The sequence below is a fragment of the Botryllus schlosseri genome, chromosome 2, assembly GCF_051294905.1.
Source record: "Botryllus schlosseri isolate E-star chromosome 2, Bs_hap1, whole genome shotgun sequence".
Taxonomy (NCBI): Eukaryota; Metazoa; Chordata; class Ascidiacea; order Stolidobranchia; family Styelidae; genus Botryllus; species Botryllus schlosseri.
Genome location: NC_137237.1, coordinates 23,040,772 through 23,057,239, shown reverse-complemented (window position 1 = coordinate 23,057,239; position 16,468 = coordinate 23,040,772). Strand labels below are relative to the sequence as shown.

At 40.4% G+C, this 16,468-nt stretch overlaps 1 protein-coding gene across 3 annotated transcripts in view; it reads left to right on the top strand.

Annotated features, from left to right (window-relative positions):
• Window positions 1–13,616, top strand: part of LOC145434224 (uncharacterized) — a 239,063-nt gene extending 225,447 nt beyond the window's left edge. Inside the window, exons 1-7 of one of the 3 annotated variants that reach the window (XR_013913294.1) lie at window positions 846–3,243; window positions 4,247–4,473; window positions 7,528–7,645; window positions 11,277–11,335; window positions 11,405–11,464; window positions 11,916–11,968; window positions 13,377–13,616. Coding sequence is in view for 2 of the 3 variants with exons in the window: in XM_080311561.1 (XP_080167687.1) it covers window positions 3,141–3,243; window positions 4,247–4,473; window positions 7,528–7,645; window positions 11,277–11,335; window positions 11,405–11,461 (564 nt within the window). In the remaining variant the exon portion in view is untranslated. Of the gene's footprint in view, window positions 1–845; window positions 3,244–4,246; window positions 4,474–7,527; window positions 7,646–11,276; window positions 11,336–11,404; window positions 11,465–11,915 lie in introns of those variants that run through there. The other 2 variants (XM_080311561.1, XM_080311562.1) reach the window with 2 other exon arrangements.
• Window positions 13,617–16,468: the final 2,852 nt, after the last annotated feature.

Sequence of the window (16,468 nt, the reverse complement as noted above, 5' to 3'; positions counted from 1 at the left end):
CTTTACTTAGATTAGAATTACAATTAGAGCTACACAGTTTTTCCAAATTAGATTAGAATTACAATTAGAGCTGCACAGCATTTTCCAAATTAGATTAGAATTAGAATTAGAGCTACACAGCTTTTTCCAAATTAGATTAGAATTAGAATTACTCAGTTCCCAAAAACTTGGAAATTCAATGAATTTGTATATGGGAAATGAATACAGCAAAATTCAGTTCATATCAAATCACAGTGCGTGGTGCAAAAGGCCGTCAGGCGATAACCGTCACATATTTTTGTTTAATAAACAACAACAACAACAACAACAACAACAACAACAACAGTGCATTCCCATACCCATGAGAGTTGTTTACTTCTGTGCACCAAGCTTTGCTCGATTTTTACTATACTTTAATGAAATATTACTTCTTTTATGGTAACCATGGGCATCGCCCATGTTAGTCAGAACGGCGATGTACTAACGTAAAGTTTTAAAAACTAGAATGTTGTTCGCAGACTACAAGCTACTCTAGCAGGCTATTATTCGTCATAATATCTACGATGACTGCGCGGTGTAAGTAAGGCGATGGCGGTTTGGCACTGGATTTCCTTGCACAAGAGGAGATATTCTTGTTAACTCACTGAAATAGTGCAATATGCCTCGGACAAAGAGACATTTCCAGGAAAACAATAATTAGATTAGAACTAGATTTAGAGAATAGGGACATTTGACGAATTAGATTAGAATTAGAATTAGAACATCGAAATGTTTCACAAATTAGATTAGAATTAGATTACTGGCAATCCGCTCTAATTTAGTGAAATTAGACAACTAGGATTATCTAGTTGTCCAAGTCTGTACGCGGGGTCCATCTCGATTTCATATGTTTATTGTATCATAAAAACCAAATCCGTGCGATTGGAGTGTTGGCTACTGCTGTATAACTTGTTAATGGGGTAAACCCCGTTTTACACTCTGCTCAATATAAACGTAACAACACTCATACGCCGAATACATGGTCTCGTCTGGCCTAGACCGTTTAGGCGTAAGCTTATATTCCCTTGTATGTCCTCGTCAAAATTGTTGGCAACGCGACGGAAGATATTGATTTTATGGGATTATTATATCATTTGATTGCTCCAGTTGATACATTTGGCGACGTTTAAAAGGTCAGTATGTACTTCAGCATTGTGGCATTATGTGGCCCGAGTCGTCGCTAGGTATCGTGTACATTAATATATATCATTTCGCTGAAATGTAGGGTTTAAATTAGAAATATGACGTCACGTGACGTCATGAGGTTGACGTTCGCGTTCACACAGAGCATTTCAAAGAGGTTCACGTTCACACGAACCTGAACCTTTCAGAGGTTCACACCCACCCTAGTATATGGGATAGTACAAAGTTTGTCTTAGTTCCTGCATTTCGAGCAGTGTGCAGCTCAAATAGCCTTGTTGTTGAGCGAAGTTTGCAGTTTTTTCTGAAATTCGCCTCCCTTGACCGAGTGTTTCGTGTTTTTGTCATAATTATAATCCTTAATCTCGGCGACATGTTGGCAAAAACTAAAAGGACGCGGTCACCCCTAACTCTAGTATACAAATATCTAGTGCTTTAAACCTTCTTTGAATTTCAGCTTTAGGCATTCTCTTTTTGACATGCCCGTTCATCCTTTATGGGTGATAAATATGATGAGTCATATAGTAGTCGCGAGCATTGATTGATTTGGAAACGCCTCGCGTAACAATTTGAAACAGGTACCGTATAATGCTTAATGTGACAATGGCAACAAAGAAGGCTTGACTCAAGCAATATGGGAATAGTGATTTTTTTGTGAATTTAATTGTTACTCATACTTTGCCACATTGCCTTTATTTTGAATCTGGATTACGCATGCGAGGTACGTAGGCAGCGTAATCGTGGCATATTAATGAACAGGCTTCAAAGTTAACGAATTTCATGTTAAGTTGATACAGCCTATCGTTTGAGTCCACGCATCAACATTCAAAAAGTCGGTTTAATGTTATAAATTCTAAGCAACCTTTCGCGGGCCGCACAGAATGGCTTCGCGGGCCGCATTTGACCCGCGGGGCGCACTTTGTCCAGGTCTGATATAGACTATATAAGTAGCGTCAATGTTTTGTCAGTAATTTTGCGGTCTCAAATATGAAAACCCTAACTACAGTGAGAAACATTAGTCTGTTAGATTACACTGAACTGCAACATCAACTAACCGTGAAATATTCGAACTGATGCAATCGGATGCACGGGTTGCGCCATGCATCAATCGTTCCTGCAGGAATCGCGCAATGAGCGGATTACATCGTGGTAATCATGAAGTTTCATATCCGCGCCTGCACGAACTTTCCGGAGCATTGTCAATGAGATGTGGATATCCGCTGGGTGCTTTGTCTGCGAGTAAAGGCAGCGCTCCATTCCTTCTTATTACAATTCCATAGGCTTTATTTCTTAAAAATTACAGCGACATGGCATCCGTTGTCGATACATTATGAGACGCATTTCGGCTCGTTGGTGATGTTCTTGTATTTTTCTGAGTAATATATAAAAAGGTAATCTATTTTGCGCAGACATGAGTCTCTCGAAATCCCGGACTCGAAAAGACTGAGGCTTCTCCAGACGGGGAGGACTATGGATTGATTTCGCTGGCATTTCATGATATCATTACAAGGCACCGTTGCCTGGTATATAACAGAGGCGGTCGAAGTTGTTGGTGTTGATACTCAAATAGAAGTAGAAGTCGCGTGGTAAAAATGCGACTCTTGGAGGTTGAGAACTTCAATACAATTGAATACTATATTCATATTGAAATGTGTTCGGCTGTCACTCGTCAGGAGTAATCGTCAGCAATCCAATTTTCTACTTGTTGCTGTCGATCACCCTTGACGAGCGTCAGCCGAAAATATCCGGTTTTATATTAGTACGAATATATTAGTCAGTAATATAGTTGGTAGTGCATGACCGCTGCAGGTGGAAACCTAGACAGAAAATGTATAGTAAACTATGTATAGATACTGTTTCATCTCAATTTATCCTAGATCTAGAAATATGGCCCCGCTCAAACAAACTTTTAAGATATAACCACGTATCTTATCCTTTACCTAGTCTTATATCGATCTCAATCGTTCTTTGAAGCTATTTCTATGACTATAGATAGACGAACCTTCCGTATGCCAACTACGCCGGTTGTCATGCTCGGCTTAGTGATGCTGATGGCGGGTACAGTCGAAACGGCGCGGTTGCAACGTGAGTTTTGATTTGCTATAGTAGTTGATACAATATAACTGGAGCGATTATTCGGCATCTGACAAATAACAGTGATAGCAAATCTTTCTTCTACTACAAACTACACAATCAACCAATTCAATTGTAATCCTATTACGTTTTAATCAGTTGCCTTGTGGAGAGCTTCTACGCCACTTCCGCCACATATAATCTGACGATTATTACAATTACTGAACTCTCTTGTGAGGGAAATATCGGTTTGTGAGACCATGGCGGTTGGATAGCTGTATAGTTCCACATATATAGCCTACTTTGCATTGTGCAACCCGTGGCTGAAGGAGAAAAATTGCTCGGACTGCGAACGGTGTGATGCTGTCCAATTTAGCTTATAGTCTGGTACGTATGAGCTAACATCAAGTGGGCCAAGATATAGGAAACAAATAATTAAAATATGCATACGCTGAATTCATACATGAATATACTCGACAACATCTATATTCGATAAGCTGAATTTCTTTAGCTTTACTCGCGATTTATACCGCCGACAGTATGGTTAATGGTTATGTGTATTGCCCTATATCGAGTTGTGTTTATAAGTCTCGGATTCGCCATTACCTTGATGGCCTTAGCAATTACTAAAAAGATAATGTGCAGCTTTACAACTTTATTAAAACCCGACTTATTTGTGGGAAGGGTTGCACAGCACACCCCTGGTATTGTTATTTTACGAAATATGCCACATCATGGAAATATTATTGTAGCAAACGTCTTCCAAATTGGGGCGTATGCAATGGATTGTGAGGTGCACTAAATTTAACGATATGGCTCACTGATGTCTTTATCCAAGCAACTGCGTCTAGGTGTGTTCACAATTCAGTGTTCAATGTTCATGTTGATTGTTCAATGTTCATTGTTCAAATGTTCATACATAACGTCGGATTGCGAACGATATCCAGGCTCAGCATTGTACGGCTTTTCATTGTGTGGCAATCGACGTCTTCCTCATATCGTTCTGTAACTGCAGCCGGATCTTCCTTCCATTTCCAATACGACGGAGGTAACTACTGGGTCCGAATCGATTGGTTTGGTAACGTAGGTTTTGCCGCCGCGCAATCCGAATGCAAAAGCAAGTATTCTGCTGGAGTGTACAAGGTCCGAAATGCCGCAGAATACGCAGAGGTTCAGTATCAAGTCGAACAGAAGATTCCAGCGGACTGGGGCGAAGTGAGGCTGTGGACAGACGATGATGGCGTAAGTAAAAAGCAGTGGCGGCTCGTGACAATATCGGGTGGTGGGGCAAGGGCCGCAAGCGACTTGTTATCAATATGACGTCACAGTAGCGTTTTTCAACGTTCATGATGGCCACATGAATTTCCCGTAAACAATGATTTTTAACGTAGGTGCCGCGAGAGGTTTGCCGGTGGCGTGACTTGAAGTGCGGTAACAAATGTTTTATTCATTGTTTTTTATTCAAATGATTATTTTACAAAATGTACGCGAACTAAGAATCGTTCCCATGCCACGAATCAATCATCAGGTTATCCTTAGTAGCATGCGTTATGATTTCGTGGTAGAGATTACGCAAGCGCCGAGTAAGACTATACCAAAAATACACAGACCAACTACCTACAAAGAGCATTCGCATGACACCTTGTGGTGTTTTAATCGTTCCATGCTCAGCAATTCTGTAAAGTGCTGCAGCGCCTCCGACCCGATTTGTATATGGATTCTCGTCCCGAAAGCGAGTCAAATCGATTTGCCCTCGTCCGAAAGTGTTTGGTACACGATCCTGATGCGTTACGACCAGGGGATAGGCAATCAAAGCGGTGGCACCCATAAACGTAAAACATAAAAAGCCAGCTGTTATCCATGGAAGATTAATTACGAGTCTGCCTGCCATCATTCAAGCAGGAATCAAAGCATTGTGTTAAATTGAAATGCGAGCACATATCGCATTAAACAATTTCATGAATAAATTATTTCATCTTGATGAATTTTTCACTTTTTTTCCATAGCCATAACAAAATATATCGGTAAATTAACTGTCAGTGTGCCTCGAGTAAAATGCTATCAATGGAAGCCGCGTATTTAATTAGATCCAAAAATACCCCCCTATTGAGAGAGCATTCCTTCTCATCGTGGCCTCGAAGGGGCAATTCATGAACTCCAATAAATTTAATGGCATCAATCACCCGAGAGAGAACATGCCTATTCTTATCTACAAGCTCATTGTGCTTGCAGACTGATACGCGATAACTTTCATTGAGCTGCGACATTACATTTACTCTGCCAAACAATTTATATTTAACTGCACTAGCCATGCGCACTTGGGATTTTTGGTGCGTTTTCAGACGCTCTGACAAATGCTTCAGATCGCGATAACCAATTTTGTTCCAACAAGAGCCACTGCTTCCGGTACCGGCACTGTCGAATAAAAGACAGTAAAAGCAAAACAAGGCGTTTTTATCCTCGCCATAAGTAAGCCATTCATTTTTATCGAAATGCGCTGAAGAAAAGGCACGAGTGCGCTTTCCTCCGGCGTACGATTGGATCAATGGGCAATTTCTAGGCTGATACGGACCTAGTCGCTTTACCTCTAATTTTTGCTCTAAAGGCAGCTGGCTAAACGGCGTACGGAGCAAAGATTCAACACGATTCATGTTCGCACTTGACCTGACTACTTATCTGCAGAAATGGAAATGACTATAAATCGAGAGATTGCGTATGCCTAACTGGAAAGGTCAACGAGTTCGGACACATACGCAATTGTTATCTCATAGATTGGACAAGGAAATGTCATATTGAATCCAAAACATCATTCTGAAGAACTACGGATAGCAGCCTCGGAAATTCGGTCCCGGTACAGCTTGGGAGATTCTGGCCTTGAGGCTGGAGACTGTCACACGACACATACGGCTTACGGTCTATAGTGTCTATATGTCTGCTGCAAAATCGCCTTCGGAAAATATATTACCGAATAAATACGTGGATGAAAGCCGAAAACTTGGTACACTGTTACATGAAATCATCGAGAAGTATAGCCTCATGACCGTTTTCGGTATGGTACACTGTCAAAATTAATACGAACAGATCAACGCCGAATTTTGCGTAATATTTACTGAGGAATCGGCTGATCAAGCGATCAGCTGTTAGCCGCCATCGAAAACGAAACAGCTATCGCGCTTGACAGGGGTTGTAATTGTGAGCAAATGGCCCGAAGGCCACCATTCCACGGTGAAATTGACATTGGATAATATAAAATAAAACTAAATATTTGAATGCAAACCGAGGATGTTAGTAAACTGTTTCATGATATCATCATCTCATCACCTATCTCAGTATGGAACACAGATACACCGGCTTTTGCGTGAAATCCGCAATGCGTTAGGTAGGCTAAGTGTCAGATCAGCGCACATCTCTACCATACTCGAACTTAATAACGAAATTGCTGCCCTAATCATTGAGTGTCAACCTTGAGACTTGGCACAGCGTTCGATACTAAAATCAAGACATACCATGTAAAAGTTCATGACGGATCTAGCTAAGGAGCATCGTTAAAATCAATGGAGACCAATACCGGCTTTGCGTGAAATATGTTTGCGATACATGACCGATCAGCACACACTCGACTTTGGAAACGGAATTACTACCCTAAACTTTGAGTAGAAACCCTGAAACTTAGGACAGTGTTAAATACCACCATCACGACATGACATACCAAGTTTCAAGAATTATCATGGTGTGAAACACCATCAAAATCGACCTGTACCAGCAACGGTCGACTCAACGCATATCACGGTATCCGAGTTCAGATATAGATACGATTGTTACATCACACCTTAGGGGCCAGCAAGCATATTTGCCCCGGTTGGTCGGCCATTTTACGAATAGGAGAGAGTAAAGCAACGTTTCTTAATTGTGCGCAGCTTTGAGAGAATAGATAGTGAAAGCTTGTTATGAGCGCTACCGGGGCAAGCCCCGGCTAGGCATTCACAAAGCGAAAACACAGAAGAGAATTCGATTTTCGCGGAGACTTCGCTATGTATGGGCATTTGCAAGCGAAAGCACAAGAAGAACGCGGGTTTCGCTGTGATCTCGATATATATTGAGCGCTGTGCGTCTATAAATGGTTAAATTGTTATTGAACAGAATTTTAGGTGGGGCAATGCCCCAGTTGCCCTATAGGACGAGCCGCCACTGGTAAAAAGCTACTTGTAAACCATATAGTATAATAGCCAAAGAAGTTATGGCAAGGACCATCGCGAATTCCATATTGATAACTACAGCTCGCTACGATATTTCCAGAGTGCGGCGGGAACAAAAGATGTATTGGTGATATGGAGACCTGGAACTGGTGGGCCAAACAGTAAAGAGAGCAAGCCTCTGAGCTATTATAATCACGGATACGTTTGCTACAAGCCTCGTAACTATGATCAATACTTGTTATTAAAATGCAGCACCTATGGCGGTTACAGCAACGAGGGTTATTAGCGACACATACTGCGTAATTTTTTAGATAGTAACGAATAAAATATGCCTAAAAACTACATGACGTTAAAACTCAGACCTGGACAAAGTGCGGCCCGCGGAGCTAATCTGTGCGGCCCGCGAAAGGTTGCTTGGAATTCAAAACATAAAACCTACATTTTTATGTTGCAGCGTGGACTAAAACCATAGGCTGTATAAACTGAACCGAAAATTCGTTTACTTTCACGCCTGTTCACCTCGCAAGCGTAATCCATATTCAAAATAAACTCAATGTGGCAAATCATGCCGTAACCGTCAAAGTCGCAAGAAGTCGTCAAACCTTCTTTGTTGGCATTGTCACATTACGCATTACACCTGTGGTTTTCAAACTAGTGGGCGTGAAAGCATCTGAAAGGGGGCACGAATCTGCGGTCAACTGAAAAAAATTACCTTCAATTCATAGTTAATGCTCTGTGTATAATCCGAATTTCGTATTTGAGAATTCTCTCAACAGTCATAACCTCCCATGCCGTCAAACTATCCGTTGGGATTGCCAGCATTCTGGTTGTATATTGTGATATGACGATAAGGGGTGCGCGAAATTCCTCGCTGTCCTAAAGGGGGGCGTGTCTAAAAAGTTTGATGACCACTGCATTACACGGCATGTGCTTCAACTTGTTACCTGATACGTTTCCAAATCCCTCATTCGTAAAACAAGTCAATTGGTGCCCGTGATTACTATGAGTCATCTCCACCCATAAAGAGTGAACTGGCATGTCAAAATAAGAAAGCCGAAAGCTGAAATTCAAAGAAGGTTTGGATCAATAAGTATTTGTTTACTGAAGTCGGGGGTAAGCCTGTTTTTGTAGTAGTTAGTGCCGACCAGGACGCCGTTTTTAAGGACTAAAATTTAAGTCGGTCGTATGACCAAAACTCGAAGACATACAGTGGTCAAGGGAGGGTGAATTTCAGAAGAACTGCAAGCTTCGCTCCACAACAAGGCTATTTCCCCAAGCTGCACAGTGCGCGGAAGGCAGCGGTCAGGACAATAAGCTGTCTAATATTCCAAAAACATGTTGTTGATGTCTTGATAAAAAGATGCAGATAGAGATTTAAAGAGAGTTCAAACGTATCATGTTTAACATTGTTCGAAATATGACGGCAAATAAATATTATCTTTGGCAATTAACCCTCATTTTCTCATTCCCTAATATCAGCACATCCACTGAGCAGCATTTATAGGCAGTGTATTTCACTGCTTTCAATTTCGAAAAAAAATTATTGCGCTGTAAAACACAGCTAAATGTTTTGACTCGGCACGCCAACGTATTTTCCGCTTCTCATTTGACCCGCGGCGAAAAATAATTGCCACCCCTGTTATAACTGATACTCCTGTAGAAACAAAAAAGTTTCATTCAACAAAAGATTCAAATCAGATACAGGATATTATTTTGTATCTCAAACAGCGCTCTAAATACAGAGGTGGTCAAAGTAGTCAAGAAGGCTACTCAAGTAGAAGTAGAAGTAGCGACGCAAAAATCTACTCAAGTACGAATAGAAGTAGTCTTTTTAAAAGCAACCTAAAACTACTTGAGGTAGAGGTAGAATTTCCTGGCTTAAAATCTACTCAAGTAAGTAAGTAGTTTTGAAAGCGGTCATAATACGTTCGCATGAACTGTCAAAACCTGCAAATTGAGCTATAGGTCTACGGAAGGGGCGGAGAGCTTGATTCATATTGATGCATCACATGAGGTATCAATTTTCGAGAGCATAAGCATTCGTCCGCATCACGGGATGCAAATGATAGTATCGCTATGGAAATCACTATTATGGACACTAATCTTTGTTTACCCGAAAACCCCGTTTTCGAAAACGTCATGGTGTCATAAGGCTCATAGTTTAGTCGAAGAGCAATACCAAGAAGCTGTATCGGATAGCGCGTTAAGACTTTACGTTAATAAAAAATATGACGGATCGTAAAAGTGCCATACCATAGTGTAATTTTATTTTAGGAAAATAGAGGCATTATTACTACACTTGCTTTTAAACTTCAACACGTAAGTTCTCCAGATCCGGACAAAGGAACTGAAAATAATTGGAACTCAAACTACTGTGAATTAAAAGAAAAGTACAAACACTACTTCTAAAAAGCGGAAAATATGTTACATGTCTCCTGTCTAGATAGCTTCAACAGTGGTCTGCTAAAACAGGTCTCACTCTCAACAAGTCAGAGACCACTTGTCCATATTAGGACACGCCATGCCTCTGTCTAAATATGATGTGATATCAAATTAAAATGACAATGTGAAAATAAGTCTGGCAACAACTATTTCCCTCAGAAATCCGACGTATTCAAACTGCAGATAAAAGATTTACATGAGTGTTTCTTTCTACTTGAGCGTGATGTGGTGTCGACATCTCATGTCATCGCTTCATAAGCCTTTGCGAAATTTCTGCCACGCATCACTTTCACTTTCTCTAAAATAGTTGTCAGTCGATATTATCGCTGGTACAAACACGGATTTCACCCCTATCACCGCAGCAGGCCGATTAACTAATATACACAATACAGTTAATGCACATATACATTTCATATTATCAGTGGTTATTAACCAGGGTTAACACTAACGTAGGATTGCCATTGTCATATGTATGGGTATTCCCGGACACGTCCGGGATATCACCGCAAAAACTGCGTCCGGGAGGAAATTCTAAAATATGCCTAAATGTCCGGAATTTTGAAGGCTTGAAGTTGGCTCAAAATTATTTCGTAAATCTACATTAACAATGTTATTTCTAAGCAGATTTACGCTAATTGAGATTTCTCTTCGTGACGTGCGCGATTTGGTGTAGCGTATATTGATTTTAATATGGGGACCATTGCCCTCGAAAAAAATTCAATGACAAATAAATGAAAATAACCATCATTTAATGAAAAAGTATAATTATACTCACAATTATAAGATAACGGTATATTCCTAGAGTTGGTTAAGGCCGTTTGGATGCTGTAGTCAAAGACAGTGATTCTAACTCTGGGGTTGTTTGCCTCTATTCTGACGATCGCGAAGATACTGAATGTAATCAGCTTCCGAAATAGGCCGTGAGTATAAGTATGGGCAAACGGACCTCTTTTAATAATCAGCTTATAACTTTTTGAGCTGAACCACGGAACATTTCCAAGTTGGAAGAGATGTCACGACCATAAAAGGCAGGTTGTAACCACAGTATTGGGATTTTTTTCTATTGGTACTGGTACTTGGAAATGCGACCATAGAAACTGCTAAAAGTGAGGAAAATTGGCATATTCTAAATGCGAACAATTCGATATCATCAAACAAGACTTTAACTGGAAACTGAGCAATCAATTTGGTGACTTGGACTCGGACTCGATTCATAATACCATGAATCGGACTCGAGCCTCTGCTCGATGACTTGGACTCGGACTTGACTCGTTGGTGAATTGAAAACGACTCGACTTGACTAGAGTCAAAACTATAAAAGTGAGATTGACTTGTGACTCGGAGCCTTGTGACTTGGTTACAGCCCTGTATTTTCGTTGAATCAGATTGACACTGATTATTTTCCAGCGAAATATTGTCTGACACGGTTTGTCGGCGGCAAATGGGTAACCAACGGCGACTGCGGGGTTAGTATCGGTAGTTTGTATATAGTCAACGTCGAATGCGAACTATACGTCTTACGTATGTCTTTTAAGGATTCCGGCGGTATCGCGAAAATAGTACGCGAAGTTCAAGTGGCTAACAGAGAATGAATCGTGAGTAGCGTTCGCAATTTTGGAAGTGATACTGTAACACTGATGAGTTCGTTCGAGTTGAGTTAACCTGAACTGGATTTAACAGCAAGTTAAAAAGGCCGCCTTTCAATACACCATCGAAATTGAACACGTCGGTCGTGGGGCGAGTCTGAGTAAATTTGGGAGAGATGATAGGACCACTGTTCTCTGGAATCTTCACCCATTGTAGATCATCATTTTGCATTCAATAAAGCCTATTTATCCGAATTAAAATTCATATTCATATTCATAATCTAGTAGCACACTGTGTAGTAGTATAGGCGTAACACTGATCTGATTCGTTTGACGTTCATGAAAAACGTCCCTGTGCAAAATCTGAAATGTGAAATTTATGGTATCGCATGCTGGAAAACCATTCTTTACGAGTTCCCACTAACGTTCGGTTCACATTCGCGTTCGCATGCTAATCTAGGAAAAGCAAATGTTCGCGTTCGCGTTACGACATACTGTGGATTGATCAACCCGGTTAGTACATGTTATCCAGCAATTATGGATGTAGTTCAATGACTAGGCATTTTCCTGTTGTCAGCACTCGTACATTTTGTTACCTCATGTAGCCGACACTCGCAACTAGGGTTGCATTTAAAATAGGGTTACCATACGTCCTCTTTTAAGACGATTCGTCCTCCTCTTTTTTGACTTTTTTGAAAGTGTCCTCGGAAGACGCCCAAATGTCCGTTTTTTTGAGATTTTGTCTTCTCTTTTGGGAATTTTGGTTAAATATAGGGCGAAATTCGACTGAGACACAGTAAGTCAGCACTGAAGTAACGCTCCGGGAACTGAGCCGGAAAGTTGACCTATTTTTTTAGTCAACCGACCACGAAGCGGGAAAAATTTACCATTTTTCAAGATTTTCCTCCGGTTTTGCAAGTCTGAAAATTTTGAAAAAGTGTCCTCTTTTCAGATTTCCAAAATATAGTAACCCTAATTTAAAACAAACGGTGTTTTAAAACACTTTGTTTAAAGCATGTTTTAAACAGTGTTTTAAACAAATGCATTTAAGTTTTTTTTCAAACGTTGTTTAATTATGTCGTAGTTATTAATATTATTATTATTAATGAGGAGTTTCAAGTGGCGCGTGTCGCCGTTTCCGGCCTTGTGCACCACGGACAAAATATGTTATCAAGGATCGAGTTTTCGTGCTCTGGGACATAAGCTTATAATAACTTAAGGCTTATAATAACTTTCAAACTATATAAACATTTAAACTATATATACAAGTTACATGAAATACTAAACTCGGCGACCGGCGTAAATAATTGCGGCATAGTAAGTAAATTGGGTAAAGTATTATGTCGTAGTTATGTAAATACGTCCGAAAAACCATGTAGTATGAGCCTACAGACGATTTGCACTCATAATAGTCGACGTATACGATGAGGGGGGGGAGGGGCTATGGAACCCTCGAAATCGTCGTCGGTTCAACAGTTTTAGCATGTAGATATAGATGATTGGTACGAAATGGGTGTTCTGATGATGATTACCGCCGACCGTAAAAATGCTGCATAACGGTGTAGTACAGGTTAAATATATTTTTGGACTGTTTATGACAGTGGTCAGAAGCCCTTTCGTCGAAAGAGTCATATATATCCCATATTTTCAATTGTCATTGGCAATCCACTGTGACGTCACAATTAAATATCGATGACGTCATGTCAAAAAAAAAAAAAAAAAAAATGAAAAACATGTTTTAAACAAAGGCCTTGTTTTTAACAGGTTTGTTTTAAATTGATTTTTGTTTTAAATGCAACCCTATATATACTTCGTAAAGGCTTCTATTTGTGTGGTCTTTCGTTAAGTTATCAATCTTCCAGTATACACATGTTAGCATATGTGCCTGTTAATTGGGTTGTGGTATGCATTTTGACTTCAGGATGATGCCACAAGTACTTGCTGATGATAGTGACTCAACCTTCGCCGTATAAGAGTGTTTTGCAAAAACCTGGAGGAGGCGACTTCCTAATATTACATATGCAATGTTCTTCGAACAGTAATTTCAGTGAATTTCTTATCTCCGTCGCTGGGATCTTTGTTTTTGTTATTTCACGAAATATGTTTTCATTTTATGTTATTATGGTTCAATTGATATCGAATCTATGCAATCGTGACTGTTTATTTGCAATAGTATGCCATTTGGAAGAAGGTACAGCAGGGGTGTCAAACATGAGGCCCGCCATGCCATTTCATCCGGCCCGCGGAGCCATTCTGAGTATATTGAAAAAATATTGTATTATCTATAGCACAGGGGTGTCGCAGGTGAGTAGATTGAAAATGCTTATTCTATCCAGCACATTTGTTATTCATATTCATAGGCCACATTATAACAAGCCTACTGCGGTGTTGTGGTTTCGCTCTAATTCAGGGACTAAACAGTACTTCGTCACCCCCCTCCCCCCGAAAAAAATCGTTGGTCTTGCCCCCAACGCCATAAGATCATAAAGCAAACTTCTGCGGCATCGCCTCTCACCCCACATTCGCGCCGGCCTTTTTTACCGTGACCGGTAAGGCACGTTTCACTGTTATAGGGGTTCCTTTTTAAAAGTGTCGCGCATGCCGCGAAAAAATTTCACATACACGATGAAATGTTGTCTATAACATTGGTAATTGCATATAATGCTATTAATTTTTTCATCCTCTTTCAGTTCACACGTGATACACTTGACTAGCAGAGCTGACTGACGTGGTGACTTGAGATAGCATTATAGCCATGGCACTAATGGGGCCAGGTTGTGCGTCTAACAAATCACTGCTCAAAAGACTCGGTATCCTGAACATAAAAGATATGCGGAAATTGCCAAGTTTATGTATCAATTCCACTGTGCTGGTCACTGCCCCGAAAATTTCAACATCCGTGTTTGTAGTTAAATCTCTTGTATCCCTCCCAAATGCCGGCGCAGGGATGAGGCCGTATTACGACTGAAGCAAAGGCAACATAGAAATTGCCAACCTATATTGTCGTTAGCAGCACTGTTTTAGCGGTTCATAACTGTATTCAACCACTCAATCATCGCATTTGCGCAAATTCCATTGTTCGCGAATAAAGGTGTTGCTACTTGGTAGAATAATACCGCCGTGATCCGTGATCCACATCTATATAAATTTATGCTTGATAACAAAGAAGTCAAGCGAAAGGCAAAGGCATTAAGTAACATTTTGGAATTAGTTGACTGGTCTGGCCAGCGAGTGATTTTAAGGTTTCAATCCGTTCCGCGACGCAATTTGAGTTTGACACCCCTGAGGTACAGGATTTCAAGTGGGGTGTATATATGGAAATTACACCCCTATCAATGCTAATGGGTTGGTTAAATATCCGATGTACACCCCGAGGAATAATGAATTCTGGTTATATACACCCGCCGGGTTACGTAGGTTCTGTTTTCGTTTACCACATTTGGGGTGTGTATACCCACTCTTTTCGCTAAGAGTGTACGCGCAACCCATGCTGCATTTGGGTCAATTCAATTCATCGGTTTATTAGCAATTTTTATCAGTTCAATACACCACAAATATGCGATACAATGAAAAGACAGGAAGGTGTCCAAGCGACTTGGAGTAGTCTATGGAATAAGATACCCACCTTGGCCTAGGCCAGTGGTTCTCAACCTTTTTTTAGACACGCCTCCCTTTATGACAGTAAAAAATTTCGCGCCCCCCTTATCGTCATATTACAAAACCAACTGGGATTCTAGCAACCCCAACAGATTGTTTGATGGCATGGAAGGTTATGACTGTTGTTGAGAGAATTCAAAAATATGAAATTCGGTCTATATATAGAGAAACACGCGTGAATTGGAGGTAAATCGCGCAGAGCGCGAAAATTTTCTCAGTTGACCGCTTCTTCGTGCCCCCTTGAGATGCATTCACGCCACCCAAGGGGGGTGCGCTCCCCAGGTTGAGAACCATTGGCCTAGGCGATGTATAGAGGAGGCATGCACACTGAATGAAACATGTTACAACATGTTAAGGAAAATGTCATCATATGGTGCAATCACTTATAGACTGTGTCCCATTGGACAATAGGGATATAGTTTCATCAATGAACAATTGAACATACACACTTATACAGTGCAAAATGCCTCAGTGGCCAAGAAGTAACCCCCATCAATGCGTACCATACATAGGCCTGCAAACATTCAGTCCTTTACTGTTTTTTTTTTGTTTATTTCCCGTTGGATATTTTTTTCATATTATATTGAATATCAAAGCCACTCGTGATTTCCATAACCATTGGTTGGGTAGTGAAGACTGCTATCCAAACGTATCAGAAACCCTTTTGCTATCGTAAGTATTGTGACCTGTGTGAATGCCGTTAATGTTGTACGCATAGTGAATCGACTATTGGGAATAGATATTGCCGAAGCACTCGTCTTGTATCGGGTACATTTCTTCTCCAACATCGTTTTCAATTCGGATTCAAATATTGCTGTTTGATGGCAGAGTGTGGATACTGCATGTGTTCTGACTTCCGTTTCATAGGAAAGACCAAACTGAAGCAGTTTGCATGGTTAATTCGAGTCTATAAATATGAATCCAAGGCGATGCCAAAACTGCCAAAAATAAAATCTGAAAAATGCCAAATTTAAGTTATTTTTGGTATTTTTGACATATGCCAAAAATAACACGGCATGCGTCATTCCCGTCAGCGCTGAATAATCAGCCAAGGAACGCGCTGGAGCAAGATCCAGACATGGGGTAATCGCGATTAGTAATCGTAATCGATTACGACGATTACAGCATTTTGAAGTAATCGTAATCGCAATCGATTACATTCGAAAAAAATCCGAAGTAATCGTAATCGTAATCGACTACTTTCCACATCTAATCGATTTTTTTGGTGAAAGAACGATTACTTTTTGTTTGTACACGGACTATGACATAAACTGAATATTCGTGATCAAGAATGAGATAATATACCACGTTAGCGATAGCACAAACGTCTATTTTCAAACGCCACTGACTCATTAG